The 21,819-nt window shown below is 48.9% G+C and overlaps 1 protein-coding gene across 1 annotated transcript; it reads left to right on the top strand.

Annotated features, from left to right (window-relative positions):
• The first annotated feature begins 5,982 nt into the window (after positions 1-5,982).
• LOC142567761 (uncharacterized) lies at positions 5,983-18,974 on the top strand. Its single transcript, XM_075677930.1, has 5 exons — positions 5,983-6,084; positions 14,346-14,624; positions 15,006-15,446; positions 16,053-16,146; positions 16,537-18,974. The coding sequence occupies exons 1-5, from the start codon at positions 5,983-5,985 to the stop codon at positions 16,827-16,829; spliced, it is 1,209 nt and encodes a 402-aa protein (XP_075534045.1). The 3' UTR covers positions 16,830-18,974.
• Positions 18,975-21,819: the final 2,845 nt, after the last annotated feature.

The raw sequence follows: 21,819 nt of genomic DNA, 5'->3' as shown, positions 1-21,819 counted from the left end.
TGCCTTTAGCCGCCTGCCCCTGCCAGAGGTGCCTGATGCTGTCCAGAACCTGCTGAAGTGTTCATGCTGGAACACGCGTACCGGGAGGCGCTCTCCATATCTGCGGTATATCAAGCTACCAGCCGGGACCCAGTCCTGTCTCAGCTGGTCAAGGCGGCGTCCTGTGGAGAGGAATTGGTGCAGCAGGCCTATAGCCACAAGGCCGCTGAGCTCAGCTTGCAGCAGGGCTGCCTACTGTGCGGTTCTAGGGTGGTGATCACACAAAGTCTCCGGTTCAGGGTCCTGCAGTTGCTGCACGCGGGTCATCCTAGCGTAGAAAAGACCAAGATGGTGGCCCGGTCCCATGTTTGGTGGCCTAGCCTGGACCAAAACATCGTTCACTTGGTGCAGAGCTGCCAAATGTGCCAGGAGCATCGTGTGGAAATCACCCCCTGGCCCTTCCCACAGAGACCCTGGTCCCGCCTAAATGTGGATTTTGGGGGACTCTTCAAGGGCCATTACTTCCTGGTGGTGGTGGACGCATTTTCGAAGTCGGTGGAGGCTCTACCTGTCACCACTCCATCAGCAGGCGCGAGCATTGCAGCGCTACGACAGGTCTTCGCCACCCAAGGGTTGACTGATGTCATCGTGTCCGACAATAGTCCTGCCTTCGCCAGCGCAGATTACTTGGACTGGCTGACGAAGAACGGAATCCGCCGGATGATGGTTCCACCGTACAACCCTGCTTCAAATGGTGCAGCCGAGCGGGTGGTGCAAAGCATCAAAGAGAAGCTCAAGAAGAGCCAGACAGGGGATTTCCGGACACAGATTCCCCGGATACTGTTTCAGTTCCGGACCACGCCCCACAATGTCACTGGCCGTGCCCACTGTGAGCTCCTGCTGGGTCGGATGGTCAAGACCCTTTTGGACGTCTTGCATCGGGACCTCCGATCCACAGTGCTTTTGAAGCAGCTGAAACACAAGCTAGCTGCTGACCAAGGGTGCCCCCGGGCCTTTTTCAGAGTCGGGAGCTCCAGTTTTCACCAGGAACTTCCGTCCTGGCCCACCCTGGTCTGCCGGACAGGTGGTGTCTCCTGCCAGAGCCTCATCGCTGCTCGTCCGCATGCCAGACGGGGCCATTTGGCACAGACACGCCGACCATGTCAGGCCTCGCGTAGGGACCTGGCCAGCACCCTCGACTGCCACTTCTGAGTTCCAGCCCGCAGGAGGACTAGCGGCAGCACCAGTCGCTTCTAGCGGAGCACCACCCACCTCGGATGCGGCAACCGTAGCCAGTGGTGCGGCACCTGTTGGACCGGAGTCGAGCCCAGCACCACTCATGAGGCCGACCACTACGGACCCTCCGGATGGAGCGAGGCTGGCTCAGGCAGCACACGGCTTTGCCACACCCGACCCATTAACACCGGTGCCCAGGCGGAGTACTCGACGGCGGAGGCCGCCGGACCGTTACTCGCCTGGATAGCAGGCACCGTTGACCCAGCTAGGGTGGAGGACGTTGGACGTTTGTTTCTTTTATTTAACAAACTGGGGGTAAGGGGGTGTAGCAAGCATGTGACGCCCCCTCAGGCATAATGTTTGTTCACCGCTAGGCTCGGTGGCCTGCCTAGCTCGGCAGGCAACATTGCTCACCGCATTGCAATAAACACCGACGAGCACGGCTGCTCACGGTCAGTCATCCTTCAGCACCGCCACGCTGCGGAGCGTCCGTCTATTGGAGGGTGCCTCGAGCCCTCCCTTGTCCACGAGCCCGGGTGGATCGTGACATTGGGTTGTAAGTTTCATTGAGACAATTTTAGTAGCAAACGATTATGAGGAACAGTGTCAAATGCTTTCCCAAAATCTAGGGAGATGGCGTCAGTCTGAAGGTTACTGTCGAGGTTAACAAGCCGGTCGTGAAGGAAAATGGCCAGCTGCGTTTCGCAAGAATACCCTTTTCGAAATCCATGTTGACATGGGTGAAATAAGCAGATTGAATCTAAAAAGTTCATTATATTTCATTTCATTTTCATTTTTATTTCCTTAATGACCCCCTGTAGGGGGTTTTACATAAGGGGTGGGGTTAACGTGAGAAAGTAAAACATTTTTTTTTTCATGATGACAGGTGGGATGTAACTTTTTCTAGGAAGGTTGATGGACAGGTGATAGCTGCAATTTGATGGGGAAGGTCGTTCCAGTCGCTTGCTGTTCGGAGGAAGAATGACTTGAAAAATGTAGTCGTACGGGCACGTTGGCGTGAGACTTTCAGCGGATGACCAATTCGGCGAGACGTGCGTGATGGCGGTGCGCAGATGTATGGCTGCTGTTTGAGCTGAGAATAATAAAATTTGTGAAATAGGCACAGGCTAGAAATACGGCGACGGAGGGAAAGACTGCATAATTGGGACTGTAGCTTGAGAGATGACACTAATATAGGATGAGTATGAACGGTGAATGAAACGGGCGGCTCTGTTTTGCACAGCATCTAAGGAGTCGATGAGGTAAGCTTGCTGTGGATTCCAGATGGCGGATGCATACTCAAGTTTTGGCCTGATTAATGATTTATAAGCAAGTAGCTTTACATTTTGAGGGGCGTCGTGAAGATGACGTTTAAGAAAGCCTAGTTTTTTATTCGCAGATGATATTACCTTTATTACGTGCCCGCGCCATGATAAGTCATTGCTGATAGTGATACCGAGGTAAGTATAGGACGGAACGAGTTCGACAGGAGAATCGGAAATCTTGTAAGTAAATAAATGCGGGTTGTGACGACGATGGAAAGACATGAGTTTGCACTTATTGGGATTAAGCGTCATCAACCAGTGATTGCACCATGATTGAATGCGGTTAAGATTGTCCAGAAGGGATTCTTGATCAGCTGTATTAGTAATTGGGGCATAAATAACGCAATCGTCGGCGAACAGACGGACATGGCATGATAAATTTTGTGGCAGATCATTAATATAAATTAAGAATAGGAGGGGGCCAAGGACAGTTCCCTGAGGAACGCCCGATGTTACTGGTAGACGGTTAGAAGAGTAGTTAATAGTAACAGACTGTGAACGATGTGCGAGGAATTCTTTTAACCATGCAATAATTTCTCGATGCAAGTTTAGTCTGGAAAGTTTTAAGAGTAGACGTTGATGAGGTACCTTATCGAATGCTTTGGCAAAGTCTAAAACGATGGCGTCAGTTTGTAAGTTAGCATCAAGGTTGGAATGAAGATCGTGAAGAAAGATGGCAAGCTGTGTCTCACATGATAAGCCTTTTCTAAATTCATGTTGGGATGGAGTGAAAAAATTTATAGAGTCTAGATGCTGCATTATCTGGGAGTAGATGACGTGTTCCATTAGTTTACAAGGGATGCTAGTTAGGGAAATGGGGCGATAGTTGAGTGGAGAGTCTCTGTTACCTGATTTGAAAACAGGAACGACCTTCCCCATCTTCCAGTCTTCTGGGATGATACCTGTGGCGAGTGACTGAGAAAACAATAAGCATAAAAACTTGGATGAAATGTCCTTAGTGTTTTTGAGAAACTTAGTGTTAATTTCGTCCGTTCCGGCTGACGATGAAATTTTCAATTTGTCGATTGCGCACGAAATGCCATTTGGATGAAAAATTATGGCTGGCATTGCTAGTTCAGTAATGGATGGTAGTGAAAGGAATGTATCTTCAGGTTCTATCGTGAATACTGATGAAAAGGCAGTATTAAATATATCGGCACACTGAACATCACTAACAGAGTCGCCGTTATCATTAGTAAGGGTGATGTCGTGCGATTCCTGGGGATTTATCACGTTCCAAAATTTTCTCGGGTTAGTTGTTATCATTTTGGGTAAGTCGTTGTGAAGAAAGAAACGTTTCGCGCTTTTCACTTCTGCTAAGTACGCGTCTTCAGCGCTGTAGTACTTTTCCCATGCAGAAGAGCTGAGTCTAAGTTTAGCTGCACGGTACAGCCGCTGCTTTTTATTTTTGAGTCTTTTGAGCCTTTTATTGAACCAAGGATTTTGGGAATCAGAGTTTATAGTGCACTTTGGAATGTATCTGCTCGTTAGATCACTAATTTTGCGTTTAAATATTGACCAGTTTTCGTCGACTGTATGCTGATGGAAGTGAAGTTCAAAAGTGGATAAGAGGGAGTTTAATTCATTATTTATTGCTACGTAGTCGGCCTTATCGTAAAGCTTTATTGTTTTTTGGCACACTTTCCTTTGAACGGGAGTAATGTTAAATGAGGCGTGAATAACTTTATGGTCACTGATTTCCCTCAGGTAAATAATAGAAGCTAAGGTCTCAGGATGACTAGTTAGAATGAGATCAAGAGTGTTTTGTGAAGTCTGGGTGATGCGAGTTGGCTCAGTTATTAGCTATGAAAGATTAAAATTGAGACATACGTCGACAAATTCTCGAGGCTCTTGAGAAACGGTAACGTGAGGTTGGTGCCAGTTTATAGAAGGGTAGTTAAAGTCACCGAAAAGAATAATTCGTGCACTTGGATACATAGTTGTTAATTGTAGCAAAACACTGTTAAACTCACGGGGGAAGTCAGGGCTATTATGTGGCGGTCGATAGCAGACACCAATTAGTGTTGTTATTGGCGCAGTGCGGCAAATGAGCCACATAATTTCAAGGTGAGAAGTGATGTTGACAAGCGAGAATGGTAGTTCTCGATTAACGGCGACTAAAACACCGCCACCTCGAGAAGCCTCGCGGTCGTTGCGAAAGAGGCGAAAATTTGGCAAATCATGCAGAACTTCAGAATCACTGATGTTTTCGTTGAGCCATGTTTCTGTTAGTACAAGTATGTTGCTTCCGGACGACGATACAAGGTTAGATACAAGGTCTCGTTTGGGAAGGAAGCTGCGTATATTTGTGAAAATGACGGAAAGGCAAAGGGTGGTTCGGGAGTTTGTTCTAGGATGACAAGCTGATAGAGGGCATTGTGGGGACCGGCGCCGAAAAGTTATCTGCTATGCGATTTCCTTCACTGAGTTAGTCTTTTCGTCAAAGAAGTAGCGCTTGGGCCCGATATGAAGCGTCTTATAGCGGAGTGAGAATTTATTAGTTGTTTCTTTTGCAAATGCAACCAAGTGCTTTCGAATATTTTGGACGCGGCGGGTATAATCTTCGCCTACACTGAATTTCGTTCCTTTAAATTTGGGCCCTCTAGATAGAATGGTTTCTTTTGTCTTGGATGATATGAATTTCACAGTGATAGGGCGTAGATGGTTTGGGGTATGACGGCCAAGCCGGTGGGCACGCTCTGTATCTTTGGGATCTAAGGCTATTTCCAGGTGTTCTAAGCAATGATCAGCGATAATTTTTTTAGACTCGGCATATGTTTCACGGGGGGATGAGTCAGGCAGACCGTAGAAAATTAGATTGTTCCTGCGGGAGCGGTTTTCAGAATCGTCAAGACGAAGCTGCAAGTCTTGAACCAAAAGAGCTGTCTGGCTAACTGTTGACTGAATGATTTCAACGTCTGATGTAATTGTAGACAGATTCTGGGAACGTTCTTCGAGTTCAGTGAGGCGGGTATTGAAATCGGATATCGTTTTGTCGATTGAAAGCATACGTTCTTTTATATCTTGCAGGTCAGAGATTAGTGTTGCCTGGCCATCAGACAGCTTTTTCAATTCAGCCAGAACGACATCCAATTTTTCAGGTCCAGGGTTAGTTTCAACATCACCAGCAAGGAGTAATAAGGACCGTACATTATGACAACATTCGGCACAAATAGCGGTCAAACACTTCGGGCTCGGCAGCTGTATCAGGAAATAATTACTGGATTTCTTAGTAAATAGACTGACCGGTTCACCAACCTGCATGATGAAGAGAGTCAGATGCGATAACCGTGCCGTGGCACAGCTGCCGAGCCCACAGATTGTGCGAGGTGATTGCTGGTCTTTTATAGGTGGCTTGCCAAGTGATGTTGCTGCTGATGGTGTTTCCCAGTTGAAGTCGAGGGTACAGTTTGTCACGTGTGGTAAATGGGCAGAGTCGGCGATGGCGCTGATGAAGCGGTGGCTGTCTTCGACAGCGCTCCAAGAAAACTCGGCTGGGGACCGGGAGGTGTCCAGGAGGGTCCGGGAGGCGCCGAAGAATACGGTAAGCAGAAGGCAAGCGGAGGCGTGAAAGGGCAACGCTTCACCAACCTGCTTGATGAAGAGAGTCAGATGCGATAACCGTGCCGTGGCACAGCTGCCGAGCCCACTAAGTATATATGCGAATATATTGTCACGTGGAGTGACGTATGAAGAACACAGTAGCAATACTGGGAAAGACGAAACAAACTTTTATTGGGCGAACCTGTGCCCACAAGAACAGGCTACACTTAAAGAACTGCGAACACAGTCGGCGATCGTCAAAATCTGATCAGCGGGTCAAATGCGTCGGCTTTTATACATCAGTGGTCGAATGTTCCGGAGTAATCGCTGGGACCCGCGTGCCTTCCACAAAGTTCTACATTATTTGCTTCGCACACATATGTAATCAGATTACGCAAGGTTCGGTCACAGACAGCGGATGGAACCATCCATAGCATTCAAGAAACTTCCAATACATGCAGGCGCGTCCTGTGCTGTGCGATAACATTTGTTAGGTGGTGAAACGTGGGCGCCCGATAAAGATAAATAAGTAGACCGTGTCAATACCCCCCTCTCAAAAAGCATCGACCCGACGTTGCAAACACACAAAAGTAACAAGCAAAAACACCTGTAGCAAAGAAACAACTCAATAAGGAAGTTCGTCAGCGTGCCTAAAAGGACTTAAGAAACACCACATGGATCACTTCAGATCGTGCGCGGTGCCGCTGTTAATACGAAATGCCTTTTGGCACGACCGCATAGTCCAGTTCGCCAATACGTCGGGTGATCTTGTAGGGTCCGAAATTGTGCCGCAATAGTTTCTCACGAGTCCTCGTCGCTATATAGGGGCCAATCCCAAACACGGTCGCCAGACTGGTACTCGAAGAAGCGTTGTCGGAGGTTGTACTGTCGGCTCTCGGCACGTTGCTTGTTCTTGATCCGTAGGCGGGCGAGCTGTCGGGCTTCCTTGGTGCGCTGGAGATAGGCAGCGACGTCAAGATTCTATTCGTCAGTGACGTGCGGCAGCTTGGCGTAGTCGTCGTGTTTCTTCCGTAAACCGGCTTAAACAGCGTGATCTGTGTTTTTTCTTGGACCGCCGTGTTGTAAGCCAAGGTTACGTACTGCAGAAGGGCATCCCAGGTGTTGTGTTCGACGTCGACGTACATTGCTAGCATGTCGGCGAGGGTTTTGTTCAGGCGCTCCGTGAGGCCATTCATCTGCGGGTGGTAGGCAGTTGTCCTCCTATGACTTGTCTGGCTGTTTTGCAAAATGTCTTGGTGAGCTATGCTGTAAAAACCGTTCCTCTGTCAGTGATGAGGACTTCTGGGGCACCATGTCGCAGCAGGATGTTCTCGACGAAAAATTTCGCCACTTTGGCTGCGCTGCCTTTCGGTAGACCTTTAGTTTCAGCGAAGCAGGTGAGATAGTCTGCCGCCACGATGATCCACTTGGATGTTGACGTCTGAAACGGTCCCAACAAATCCACCCCGATCTGCTGAAATGGTCGGCAAGCAGGTTCAATCGGCTGTAGTAATCCTACTGGCCTTGGCGGTGGTGTCTTGCGTCGCTGACAGTCTCGGCATGTCTTCACGCAACGGGCGACGTCGGTGGTCAGACGCGGCCAGTAATACCTTTCCTATATCCTCGACAGCGTCCGGGAGAATGCGAGGTGCCCAGTGGTTGGATCGTCATTTAGGGCGTGCAGTACTTCGGGACGCATGGCTAACGGAGCAAGAAGGTAGTTGGAACGGACTCGTGAGAAGGTATTCTTCACGAGTAGGTTGTTTTGAAGCGAGAACGAAGACAATACTAGCTTAAATGCCCTAGGGACAGCGTCAGTGTGCCCTTCCAAATATTCGACGAGGTTTTTCAACTCCGGCTCTACTCGCTGCTGTTCAGCGAAGTCTTCCGCGCTTAAAATGCCAAGGAAGGCGCCGTCATCTGCGTCATCTTTCGGGGGCAAGTCAATAGGGGCGCGTGATAGGCAATCGGCATCAGAGTGTTTTCGTCCGGACTTGTAGATTACCGTGCCGTCATATTCTTGCAGTCTTATGCTCCACCGCGCCAGCCGTCCTGAACGATCCTTTAAGTTCGCTAGCCAACACAAGGCGTGATGATCGCTGACGGCTTTGAATGGCCTGTCATATAGGTAAGGGCGAAATTTTCATCATCATCATCATCATCATCAGCCTGGTTACGCCCACTGCAGGGCAAAGGCCTCTCCCATACTTCTCCAACTACCCCGGTCATGTACTAATTGTGGCCATGTTGTCCCTGCAAACTTCTTAATCTCATCCGGCCACCTAACTTCCTGCCGCCCTCTGCTACGCTTCCCTACCCTTGGAAACTATTCCGTAACTCTTAATGACCATCGGTTATCTTCCCTCCTTATACGTGTCCTGCCCGTGCGCATTTCTTTTTCTTTTCTTTATTTCACCTAAGATATCATTAACTCGTGTTTGTTCCTCACCCAATCTGCTCTTTTCTAATCCCTTAACGTTAAGAAAAGAGCAGATTGGGTGAGAGAACAAACGCGAGTAAATGATATGAATGAATAATGAAGGCTGCTGGCGTCAGTGTGCATTTCGGTATCGGCGTCCTCGTCGAAGTGTGCAAGTACCGGCGGCGACTGCATGCGTCGTTTGAGCTCTTGAAATGCGTCGGCCTGTGGCGTTTCCCACTTGAACTCGACATAACATTTGGTTAGATGTGTTAGCGGCTCCGCGATGCGTGAACAGTCCTTGACAAAGCGCCTATAGTAGGCACACATTCCAATGAATCAACGCACCGCCTTCTTGTAGATGGGCTGCGGGAACTTTGCGATGGCAGCTGTCTTCTGCGGATTGTAGCGGACTCCAGATTTGCTGATGACGTGGCCTAGAAACAGAAGCTCATCGTAAGCAAAGCGGCAGTTTTCCGGCTTCAGAGTAAGCCCTGATGACTTGATGGCCTCTAGTACTGTCGCAAGCCGCCTAAGGTGATCGTCGAAATTTCCGGCTAAAACGACGACGTCATCCAAGTAAACAAGACCGGTCTGTCACTTCAATCCCGCTAAAACCGTGTCCAGCACGCACTGGAACGTTGCAGGCGCCGAGCGCAATCAGAATGGCATGACCTTGAACTCGTAGAGGCCGTCTGGCGTGATGAAGGCGGTCTTTTTGCGATCTCCGTCATCGACTTCTATTTGCCAGTAGCCAGACTTGAGGTCCATTGACGAGTAATATTTAGCCTTGCAGAGCCGATCCAATGCGTCGTCTATCCGTGGGAGGGGGTATATGTCCTTCGTGATCTTCAGTCGACTATTATCGACGCAGAAACGTAGGGTTCCGTCGTTTTTCTTCACTAAGACAATAGGAGACGCCCACGGGTTTTCGACGGCTGGATGATGTCGTCGCGCAGCATTTCGTCGACTTGTTGTCTTATAGCTTCGCGTTCTCGCGTCGAAACTCGGTAAGGGCTCCGGCGGAGTGGTCGAGCGAACTCTTCGGTGATTATGCGATGCTTGGCGACTCGTGTTCGTCGAATCCTCGATGACGTCGAAAAGCAGCCGGAGCAGACTTCTGAGCAAGATTAATATCGTAGTCTGGTTCGGGAACCATGGTCGTCGGGGTAGATGCGGCGGAATCCGAGAGGACAAACGCATTATTGGTTTCCAGAATTTCCTCGATGTACGCGATCATCGTGCCCTTGTTGATGTGCTTGAACTCCTGGCTGAAGTTTGTCAGCAACACTTCAGTTTTCCCTCCTTGCAGTCGAGCGATCCCTCTTGCGATGCTAATTTCACGGTCTAGCAGTAGACGTTGGTCGCCTTCGATGACGCCATTACGTCAGCGGGTGTTTCGGTGCCGACCGAAATAACAATGCTGGAGCGAGGCGGGATGCTCACTTTATCTTCGAGCACACTCAAGGCGTGGTGACTACGAGGGCATTCCGGTGGTATAGCTTGACCTTCCGACAGCGTCATTGACTTCGACTTCAGGTCGATGATTGCACAGTGTTGGTTCAGGAAGTTCATGCCGAGAATGACGTCTCGTAAACACTGTTGAAGGATAACGAAGGTGGCAGGGTAAGTCCGGTCATGAATGGTAATTCTTGCCGTGCAGATTTCAGTTGGCGTTATGAGGTGTCCTCCAGCGGTTCGAATCGACGGGTCTTCCTATGCAGTCTTACCTTTCTTTAACTGGGCGGCGATGGGTCCACTCATGACGGAGTAATCGGCTCCTGTGTCTACTAAGGCGGTGACTGCGTGGCCGTCGAGAAGCACGTCGAGGTCGGTGGTTCTTTGTCTTGCGTTACAGTTGGGCCTTGGCGTCGGATCACGGCTGCGTCGCGTTGACCTGTCGCAGGTACGTGCCGTCGTCAGGTGGTCTTTCGTCTGCGTATTCTTTGCTTCCAGACTTCGTCGGGAGGGCGGCGTGTCCTTATGTCGTCGAAATAGTCTCTTCGTAGTCTTCGTAGGCGTCGCAGGATCTTCGTCAGTTCGACGAATAGCAACCGCACCTACATCGGTTGCTGCTTTTAGTTTTCCGGATATGGGCTCACGTACCGGCCCCGGGCTGGGCCAGTGTATGGACGGCGCTGCGGCGACAGGCAGCGGCCTGGTAACGGTGAACGGAACGGTCGTTGAGGGCTCTACTGAGTAGCAGCGAAGTAGTCGGCGATGTCACGAGGGCGTTCACCGTCCCTCGGGCGCGTTGTGTTGACGGCGTAACCTCGCAATTCCAGGTCGTGGTATGGGCATCAGCGGTAAACATGGCCGGCTTCGCCGCATTGGAACCAGAGCAGGTGGTAGTCGGGAACGCGCCAAATGTCCGTCTTCCTCGCGTAGATGCATTGGGCGACGGGTGCGCGTGCTGGCGGCGGCGGCGGTGGACAACGGAATTGGGGCGCTACAGGGACCTGGCGCGGTCGCAGAGGAGGACCTTGACGGCATGCGACGGCGGCGTAGGTCATCGCTTCTGGCTTGGGCTGCGGTAATTGAGGTTGCACCTCAGGAACTCCAAGCGATCGCTGGAACTCATCTTTCACGATGTCAGCGATTGAGACCACTTGAGGCTGCGACGAAGGCATGACCTTGCGCAGTTCTTCGCGCACAATGGCCCTGATGGTCTCTTGGAGATCACCGGAGCCCAGTGCTTCGATGGCGCACCGAGGCGTGAGCACTTGGCGATTATATTGCTTAGTGCGCATTTCTGAAATTTTCTCAATCGTCGTTGCCTCTGTCAAGAACTCGGCTACGGTCTTCGGCGGATTTCGGATCAGTCCGGCGAAAAGTTCTTGCTTTACGCCTCGCATGAAAAACGCATTTTTATTTCTCTTTGGACATTTCCGGGTCAGCATGCCGGAAAAGACGGGTCATCTCTTCCGTGAAGATGGCGATGGTCTCATTGGGTAGTTGGCCTCGGTTTTCCAGCAGAACTTCGGCCCTTTCGTTACGGACAACGCTCGTGAACGTCCTCAGGAAGCTACTGCGGAACAGGTCCCATGTCGTAAGGGTGGACACCCGGTTCTCGAATCAAGTCCTCGCGGCATCTTCCAAGGAGAAGTACACATGTCATAGCTTATCCTCAGAGGTCCAATTGTTGAAGGTCGAGATCCCTTCGAAGGTTTCGAGCCAGGTTTCCGGGTTCTCCGACATAACTCCACGGAAGGTAGGGGGCTTTCTGGGCCGTTGAAATACGATGGGTGAGACTGGGGCTGCCATAGTGGTTGCCTTGGACACAATCTTCTTGGTCTTCTCAGGTAGAAGTCCGTGCTCCGGGGGCAGCTGTTGAAGACGGCGGCTTGCTCGATGGTCCGGGACTACATTGGTGTTCTCTTTGCAGTCCGGGCTTGGATCACGGCTTGTCGGGGGCGTCCGGTACATGAACGAAAAGCACCTCCACCAGATGTCACGTGGAGTGACGTATGAAGAACACAGTAGCAATACTGTGAAAGACAAAACTAACTTTTATTGGGCGAACCTGTGCCCACAAAAACACGCTGCACTTAAAGAACGGCGACAATGGTGAACACAGTCGGCGATCGTCAAAATCTGATCAGCAGGTCAATTGCGTCGGCTTTTATACATCAATCGTCGAATGTTCCAGCGTAATCGCTGGGACCCGCGTGCCTTCCACAAAGTTCTCTATTATTCGCGTCGGGCACACATGCAATCAGATTACACAAGGTTCGGTCACAGACAGTGGATGGAGCCACCCATAGCATTCCAGAAACTTCAAATACATGCAGGCGCGTCCTGGGGTGCGATTTTGTAGAAATGACTATTTTCATGCCAATGCCTTTTCCCGTGACGTCATCGATTTCGGAAATTGTGTATACGTAGGCACGACGTTTCTTGGATCGTCCAAACAGAAGCTCCCTTCATTGGCCGGATGTTTCTTTCGTATTCTCTTCTCTTTTTCCGGGACTGTATAGCAAATTTGTTTTGTAAAACGGCACTTAATAAAAGCGGACTTCCCTGCTGCGAAAAGCAAATTCATTTTGTTACATTACAACGCAAAAGCTGCCGCAGTCCAAAGAAATGCAAACGCAAGTGCTCTATTTTTTAATCCGTAGCCACATAGTAGTCGGATGTGCATCCAATCCATGCCGTTGGCAGCCTGGCAGCCTGTGTTTACCTGTGAACAGCTGACAACCCCTAGCGTGTCTGTCTGAACAGCTGACAGCCCCTTGCGTGCCCGTAATTGCGGCCCCGCCCCCGTCAGATACTGATTGAGGTGAGTAACTACTGCTCGTGTAGTGCTTGCATTGTCGTGTGGTTTTCGCTGCATGTCTGACGTGTGATAATTTCTTCTTTAGGAAGGACCAAGAAGAATTATCCGTGGCCCCCGAGGTCAAACTTTGCAACATAGTGGATCGAGAACTGTCAAGGCATTTTCCATAGGGCACCACCATGACAGAACGATAGCTTCGTCAAAGTTATCGCTGCATCGGTAATACTTCCTGCACTGATACACTCCGAGAAAGAAGCTGCTACAACGTTAAATGTGAGTAGTGACTTCACCTTTTTTACATTAGTGGTATAAAAAGGCAGAAATGAGTCGTAGTGAGCACTTTATGCAGGCGCTTAGCTTAGGCAATGTTTGCCTCTAAATTTCTTACTGTGCTGCGGGCCGGCTGAAATTCCCAAGTTGACAAAGAGTAAATGGCAGCAAAAGGGCCGCGGGTGTCGAAAGAGCAGGCGGCTATTCTCGTGCAGTTCATCGAGCAGCACCCATACCTGGCGAGAGCTTCTACAGAGTTCTCGCCACGTATGACTGCTGCTCGAAAAAACGAACTGTGGGAGGAGGTGGCGGCGGTCCTTAACGCACAGGGGCCAGCCGTAAAGACCACCAGCCGTTGGCGCAACCATTGGGCCAAGATGGCCCATAAAGCGAAAAAAGAAGCGGCCAGGGCCGCGAGCGAGAAGAGGTGAGTTTCTAATGATGCTGACAGTAACGTCGTTTCAAGTTGTCGTTGTTGTTGCCGTGTTTGCAGGGCTACTGGAGGTGGCAAAATGGGTGGCGTCGACGGCCGCGTCCTCGACGTCCTTATGAGGACAGGAAGGGTCCTTGTCCCCCCCCCCCCGAGTTCTTCGCCGATAGCGAGGTGCGTACACTTGATTTAAAAAAGTGTTGTTTGTGTGACCTGCTGTGGCCTCACAAATTTTCAGCATTACATTGTAACACAATATTGCAAAATGTTTTAAGCCCTTTTTATTGTGCAAGTGACAATATAGGTTATGTACTCTGAGCAGCAACTTGTGTACATGATGCGCATTCCACACACTGCTCGCAATGTCTGAACACTACTCTGACTGCAGGACACAAGTTCAGAGGGAGCTGCAGGGCCCAGCGGTTCCCGCAGACATCCACCAGCGACAACTGCCTTCGTGGTGTCGGGCCCTGCAGCTGTTGCTGGGCCAAGTGGCCTTACACGTAAGGCAGTGACCTTGCTTTTGTAGTAGCATTGTTGTTTGCAGTTGCTGTATATCTTGCTATGAAGTAAAGTACGTCACTGTGCTGTTATTACCTTTGTGTCCAACATCCAGCTCTTATTCATGGAGGAGAAATGCAAGACTACAAATGACATGATGTTGTAATAGAGATTCCTTGTGCTTCTTATGGGTTACTGCTACCAGCAACTTTCTGCGGCATCTTTTGCTCTAACTACCTGTTTTGTGTATTATTATTGTAGCTATGCAGCTATAATGACAATTCAAAGTGACTGGTTAGGACAATCAATCTGTGTAGGTCGGATAACAGTGAATGAGCAGTCTTTGCTTTTGCCTTGCATCAAGAGCCAGCGGCTACCCCCCAGGTGCCTCGGCCCACCACTCAGGTGCCTCGGCCTACCACCCAGGTGCCTCAGCCTACCCCGCAGGTGGAGCAGCCTACCCCCCAGGTGCCGCAGCCTACCCCTCGAGAGCCACGGGCACACCGTAGACAGCCCAGGCAGCAGGAACTCGACGGTGCTGTGGTGACGGCTACTGCCGCATACGTTCGCCAGAGCCAGTTGGAGGAAGCCAGAGTTCAAGAGGACACCCGCTTCCGCCAACAACTGCTGGAGCAAAACCGGCAGGTATGTGTAAGGCCACAGATGTATATTTTTCTGCGTATGAAAGTGATGAGCATATGACCTCTCTAAAAATTATATTAATCAGTGAACAAGCATAACATATACGTGTAGTCCTGTGGTGATATCTAGTACACATTCGCGTGATATAACATGTGTAAATATCTACGCAAAAAGAAAAAAGTGGCGTTGAGTTCAAGGAAGCAGGTATAGCAATGTAACACATCTTAATGGAATGCGACGGCACAAGTTTGATGGGTCCGAAAGATATTTCCAGTGCTTGAATATACAATAAGACAATAGCCTGCAAATGCGGATGAATGCAACACACGAAGGCCTTGTTACTGCGCTTCTGTAATTAAACTAATTACACATCTTTGCTAACAGCACCACGAGGCCCACATGCAGAGCCTGCGGCAGCACCACGAGGCCCACATGGAGAGCCTGCGGCGCCTCGGGGAGGAGGTGGCGGGAATGCGGGAAGTTAGGGTGCCTCGATGTCCTCCTCGCCCGCCGCTCCTTTCAGGGTGGAGACATTCTTTGACGGCGCCGGAGCCGCCAGAACCGGTTCGTTCTAGCCACCGCCGCCACGTTCATGCCCGCCGCGCGCGCTGCATGGTGCAGGTGGTAGGACGTTGCTGCGACGAGTTCGCCGGGTGTCGTCGGCACAAAATGCCCGGCTGCTGCGTGCCGTTGTGCAGTAATCACTCAAGGAATGGTTGGCGAATGTTTCAGTTCCTAAGAGATCCAAGAAGAAGAAGAATTTTGTGGACTGCAAGGATCAAGCGGGACAAATGGCAGCCCACGAACACCTCGTGCATATGCAGTGTGAGTACTGAGGCGCTTCGTGGGAATTATTTTTCCGACGTGGACTTTCTTAAGCGTTAGTGATGATCGAAGTAGATTGCGTATAATGTTTCGTGGTAGTTAATATTGGGCTGACAAGTAGATTACCAGTTAAGCAAACTAGTAGCAGTAACATTAAAGTGTTACAAAAAATAACATCTCGACTGTCTCCGTCATGTTCCGAAAACCTATGTGCGCGTCTGTGTTGTTTATGGCGTGGTGTGTTGCGCGTTCGTTGATGTTTTTCAGCTATTCGGTGCTGCAGGCGAATCAATTTGAGTCGTTCATCTCGCCCTTCCGGACGGTGCAGGACAACCAGGAAAAAGCTGGTTGGAAAAAAATGGTGCGCCCAAAGTTCGACAGTGTTCTGGCACCCTGTAGTATAACCATTGCTAATTAACGTTACTTGGACGTTACTCGCACGTGCGGAATTGTTTGCGTAACATTATAGTGCGATTTTAAATGTAGCAGTTGCAGTAAAGTTCGGAAAATGTTTAGGAACGTACGAAACACAGCAATTGTAGGTGTGTGAACACTGGTCATATCTTGCGAAGGAAATAAATTTTACGACTTTCTATGAACGCGCAGGCTCATTTCGAAGAGGACAGCTTCGAGCAAAACAGAGCAGACGGATGGAAAAAACTAAAGCCAAATGCGGTGCCCACAGTGTTTTCCTTCAGACGTAAGTTGTTCAATTTTTCAGCGTGTTCCATTTTCATCTCTCGGTAGGAGGTGGGGGAGGGGTCGTTCTCAAGCTGTTGCTACGTAACTTATATATATATATATATATATATATATATATATATATATATATATATATATATATATATATATATATATATATATATATATATATATATAAGAACAAGGGCGCCGGGCACGAAACATTAGTGACCCTGACCGAAAATGACATTTTGTCGCTCTACAGGAGTTCTAAGCGTGTAACGAATGTAACAAGCGGTGCATTCGACAGAAAAGTGGAAAGACATTAAGGAAGTCGTTCGTGGCATGTACCGCTGTTGCATAATGCTGTTTATGGGATGAATTTTGATGATATCCTTTGTTTTCGCAGCTTTGCCTCGTCACAGAAAGGCACCAAAGGATAGGACCGGACCCGCTGTCCTCTCAGCCCTACTTGAAGATCAACACGACATAGCCACTGATGATCATGAAGCTGCGATGGACCCAATGTCGTCACCAGGCAGGTTTGAGCTGACTCAAGGACAGAATTGCAGCCCACACGACGCCAGCTCAAGTGCACTGGTAACAGACGAAGCAGGTCTGCAAGTCTCAGCCAGTGGAATGAATGCCGGGGTCTCTGACCTGCAGTCTGCTTGTACCTCTTGCGCAGAATTAAGTAAGTAGCTCGCAGACCTGACACGGAAATACTGCGAACTTCAAGAATTGCATACCCAGGCAAACTCAACAATCCAAGGTCTCCGAAAAAAAGTTAAGAAGCTCGAAGGTAACATCGAAACATTCGGAAAGAACATCAAGTTCCTTAACGACGACCAAATACAGGCACTGTCGCGCAATAGCAACAAAGGGAGTACTTGGTCTCCGCAAAGTGTTAAGCAAGCACTTCAAATGAAATTTTCATGCGGGACGTCCGGCTATGAAACCTTAAGGAAACTCGGGTACCCGCTGCCAACTAACAGAACTCTGGCGCGTCGCCTACATGCACTCAGTTTTCTGCCCGGTGTTCTGACTGACGTGATCGACCTGCTAAAAACGAAAGCGGAGGGTATGCAAGACATTGAAAAAGACTGCGTTCTGCTACTAGACGAGATGGAGATTGCCAGGGGCTATGAGCTTGATCGCGCTGCAGATGTTGTTCTTGGGGGAACAACTTTACCTGCAAAGCCGGATGAACCTGCGCACCATGCCTTGGTGTTCATGATAGGGGGTCTTAACCGGCGGTGGAAACAAGTGATTGCCTATCACTTTACTGAAAGGAGCATAGACGGCCTCATTCTCAAAGACTACATATTGAATATCGTGAAAGTTTGCGCAGATATCTCCCTGAGGATCCGCGTCGTCACTTCGGATATGGGTTCTTCCAACAGGGCAATGTGGCGTGAATTTTGCTTCTCTAGCCACAGGAACTCCAACACCATATGCTCGATACCACATCCTTGTCTAGAAGACAAAGAACTCTTCTTCACTGCAGATGCTGCACACGTACTTAAGAATATCAGGGGCCAACTTCTGAGTTCTGTCGTTTTCACCATTAGTGATGCAACCAAGTGTCAACATGACCTACCCTCAAGAGAAGTAAAACTTGAGCACGTGCGCGCAGCGGTAGACTCAGAAGATGAAGGTGGGAGTGGCCGTTCAGTTTTTTCGAGAAGCTCCTGCCGGGATTCGGTACTTGATAAAGCAGAAGATCTTGGATCCGGAGGCGGAAACTACAGCGTGGTTTTTAGAGCTTGTCTTTAAGTGGTATGCTCTTATGTCATCCCGACACCCATCAACTGCCTTGAGTCTTGAACACATGGACAAATATCACGCAGCCATAGACGTATTGTGCTTGGCGTCTGAGACCATTCGGGGAACAAACATGGGGAGCACATCACAATGGAAGCCCTCACAGGCGGGTTTCTTGATAGCCACAGCTGTGATCATTCGCCTGCAGGATGTCCTTCTAAGAAGTGAAGGCTACAAGTTCTTCCTCACGTGCCGATTGCTCCAGGACTGCTTGGAAAATCTATTTTCGGTTACACGTCTCAGGAAGCCTGTTCCAAGCGCCTACGATGTGAAGTGTGCGTTGAAGCTTATTTGTGTCAGCCAATTCTTCTACACACCGTCAACGACTAGCTACGATGTCGATGACGCGCAGTACCTGATCGACCTGCTGTCGGCAGGTATGCAAGAACAAACGGCAGCCGAGATTGAAGCTATCGACGACTCGGAGATCCCCTTTGTCGAAGAGGTAACATCAGCTGAGTGCGAGATTTTGTTTCATATCGGTGGGTTTCTTATAAAAGGGATCCTCAAATCTATTGGCCACTGCGAGCAGTGCAAGCCCGCATTGTTAGGCTCAAGCAGCAGTGAGCATGCATACTTGACGTCCCTCAAGGAATACGTCTCTGAAGGCAGCAACCTTCGTTACCCAAGCGATGCAGTCATGCTGGTTATCAAATCTTGCAAGGAACATTTTAATGGTATCACCACCTGGACGGAAAGCGTTTTCACCATGAAATCTCCTTTGAAGGCTGTAACCGCATACTTGATAAAGATGTTGTGGTGGGGTGTAACGGGCGCCTGTCAGGAACACAAAGAAACAGTGGAAAAGCTCCTTGTGTCAAACTACGCGAGACTGAGGCTGCGTGTGCACCTGCGTCAAGCCGCGGCAGCGGGACTTGACGGGCATGCAAGCAAGACGTGTGCAGGAGTGAGCCTACAGTGAACACTGAAATTAAATTTTAATGCATATCGCCAGAATTCAAAAACTTTCGTTTCATTTGTGTTACTCTTTTAATAAAGTTTTCATTCATGTGTTTATTCTTACTTTGCTGTGCGTGCTGATTTTTCACCTTGTGTCTGTACAAGGTATCCGCTTTTTTTCCAACTGATCGAACTGAGCTGCAAGCTGACATTCTGATTTATTTTGTTCAAGTTAATTCAAGGCTTCATTGTAGTTTCTCGTCGTTGGTCTGAGATCTACGAAAGACCTGTGGCAATTGACACCTCCTGACAGCTGACATAATAAAAACCTGCATGGCGACCCAAACGTCGTGACCGAAATCACGTATCTACTCGTCACTTATTGACCTCGTTTCTTTACCACCGGCATCTTCTTATGCAATAGGAATTTCCAGGGCTGCATACCAACATGCTCACAAGCAACACAGGTTCACGCCGTAACTCGACGTGAAGAACAGAAATGCAGGCAGCGTAGCAATTTTTGCATTCCTCTATGAACGCTTGTGTTTAACGCATCATTTCCCACTGTAAAACAAAGGGATTGCCGCGCAACTTAATTTCTGTATTTACAGTTCGTAAACAAAACACGCCAGGCCGCTGATCAATGGTTGCAACGCGTTTTACGAGGGTACTTCCAGACGACAGCATTAAAACAACACTAAATAGAAACAGGGAGTTGAGCTGGCATAAAAGAGGGGCCCTAGGGAAGGCGCACATATTTTTTCGGTGCAAAAATATTTCTTAATAGTAGAGAAATTCGTAATCGAAGTAATCAAAAAAGCGCATTGCTTCCGTCAAACCACTCATCCACACGCGCGCCAACAACGCGCTGCTCGCAGCGGGCAAGAACATGGCGGACGCCATAGCAGACGACGCACTTGTCTCCCCCCTGAAAGGAGCGGCGGGCGCGGAGGACATCGAGGCACCCTACGGGAAGTGCAGTCGCAGCGCCTCGAAGTGCAGCGGCAGCGCCTCGAAGTGCGCGTCGGTCGCACGAGACCAACGAGCGCCTGCTTCAGCTGCTGCTGGCTGCACTGGGGCATGGTGGCAGCCAAACCCCTCCCCCCTCTCAGGCCCCACATAATTAAAGGATGCAAAGGTAGCATAGGCAAGGAATTTGTAACTTATCTTAAAATTTGCTGATGTATTAATGATATGAAGGGCAAATATTGCTACTTTGCAAATAAATAATTGCTGAAGTCACCCTTTAATGCAACCACAAGTAGCATAGCCATTGCAGCATGAATTTTTTCTTCACGGTTTACTTCAGCAATAAGAGCGTGCACACCATCAGGCTCACCTGCAAAAGTGTCAGTAGGCCTGGTGTGTGCGGGCATTCCGACTGTGGCACTGCAATTTTGAGGTGCCTAGTTATTGTCATGTCAATTTAAGCAAGACGCCACACTGCAAGTGTTCTACAATTTCATCCTTGTCATCGAATGGGGAAAGTTTCAGGCCTTACTATAATGTAGAAAGCAACCTGTCAATAATACAGCAAAAAAGAAAAACAAAGTTATGAAAATTCCTTGCCTATGCTCCTTCTTTTCATTTGTAATGTTTATTTTTTGTTTGTTGCATATTTGTTTGTGTCACTACCTACTGAGCTGGAATGTCTCTTTCCTTGCACATCTGTCTCATTATCAAACATTTTGTTGTCATTCAGTAATCTTTCAGGTTGTGATACATTGTATTTTAGCCCTCGTGGTGCTATTTGTGTGTAATATTTATGCAGTTTGTCTTACTGAATATCAAAGTATGGTGATATGGCTCTTTCAGTTTCAGAGCGCCACAACAGCATGTTCCTTTCACATGTAGTGATGTACCTACACATTTCGCTGTGATAAATATTCGGTTGGCGTGTGATTTAAGCACCTGCTCATTTCTGTTTCTGGTGCAGTTTAAGCCAGTTGTTATTACTGTGTACTTGTGCAGTGTACAACAGTTTTCTTAAACGATGCATGCCGTTACCTATGATACATTATGATGCAAGAACAATGTGATCCAATATTTATTCCAACGTGTCTGTGATATGTTGCATAATGTCTCTATTACTGAGTACTCACACTTCTTCGATGTAGAGACTGTCGCATGTGATGTGTACATAAACAAGTGTATATTGAAGGCTGAAATACAGAAAGGTGCAGTTTTCCTCTAGTGCTTTTATTTACACATCGCAACCACATTTCTAGTGCTAGCTTGCACTGTACAAATATTACTGTATAACATTGCTGAGTTCTGCTATATACAAGTGAGGTCACTTTGTTGAAATCTATCAACTGCTCGTGCGTGCACACACTTCGCGGGAGCCACAGCGTTTGACATGTCGGATGACCAGTTGGACGGCGTTTTCGTCACTCGAAAGGAACTTTGCTGTTGTTGCGAGACAAAATGGTGGAGGACCTAGAAGCTGCGCGTGCAACAGCACGTTCCATGGAGCGGAAGGTGTGAGGTGCACTGTACACCTTGGCTTCTGTGAGCTTCTCTGTGATAGTAGAAAGTGAGGAGACAGGCGCTTATGTCCATCAGTGCGTAAGGGGATACGAGTAAGAATCGGGCTACATGCATCTAGATGACGACAGCAGCAACAAGCAAATTGTGGCAGACACTTTGAATATGCACTTATTTTTAGCTTGCTTTCAATCTCATATGTCACCACTAATATTACTGTTTTACTTACTATAAATGCAGGCTTTACATAACCCTTCACTACACAACTCTTATGTACCCACCGTGGTTGCTCAGTGGCGATGGTGTTAGGCTGCTGAGCACGAGGGATCGAATCCCGGCCACGGCGGCCGCATTTCGATGGGGGCGAAATGCGAAAACACCCGTATACTTAGATTTAGGTGCACGTCAAAGAACCCCAGGTGGTCGAAATTTCCGGAGCCCTCCACTACGGCGTGCCTCATAATCAGAAAGTGGTTTTGGC

Source organism: Dermacentor variabilis, unplaced genomic scaffold, assembly GCF_050947875.1.
Source record: "Dermacentor variabilis isolate Ectoservices unplaced genomic scaffold, ASM5094787v1 scaffold_14, whole genome shotgun sequence".
NCBI classification, from domain to species: domain Eukaryota; kingdom Metazoa; phylum Arthropoda; class Arachnida; order Ixodida; family Ixodidae; genus Dermacentor; species Dermacentor variabilis.
Note: the sequence above shows the minus strand (reverse complement) of the source record. Positions and strands in the feature narration are given on the sequence as shown.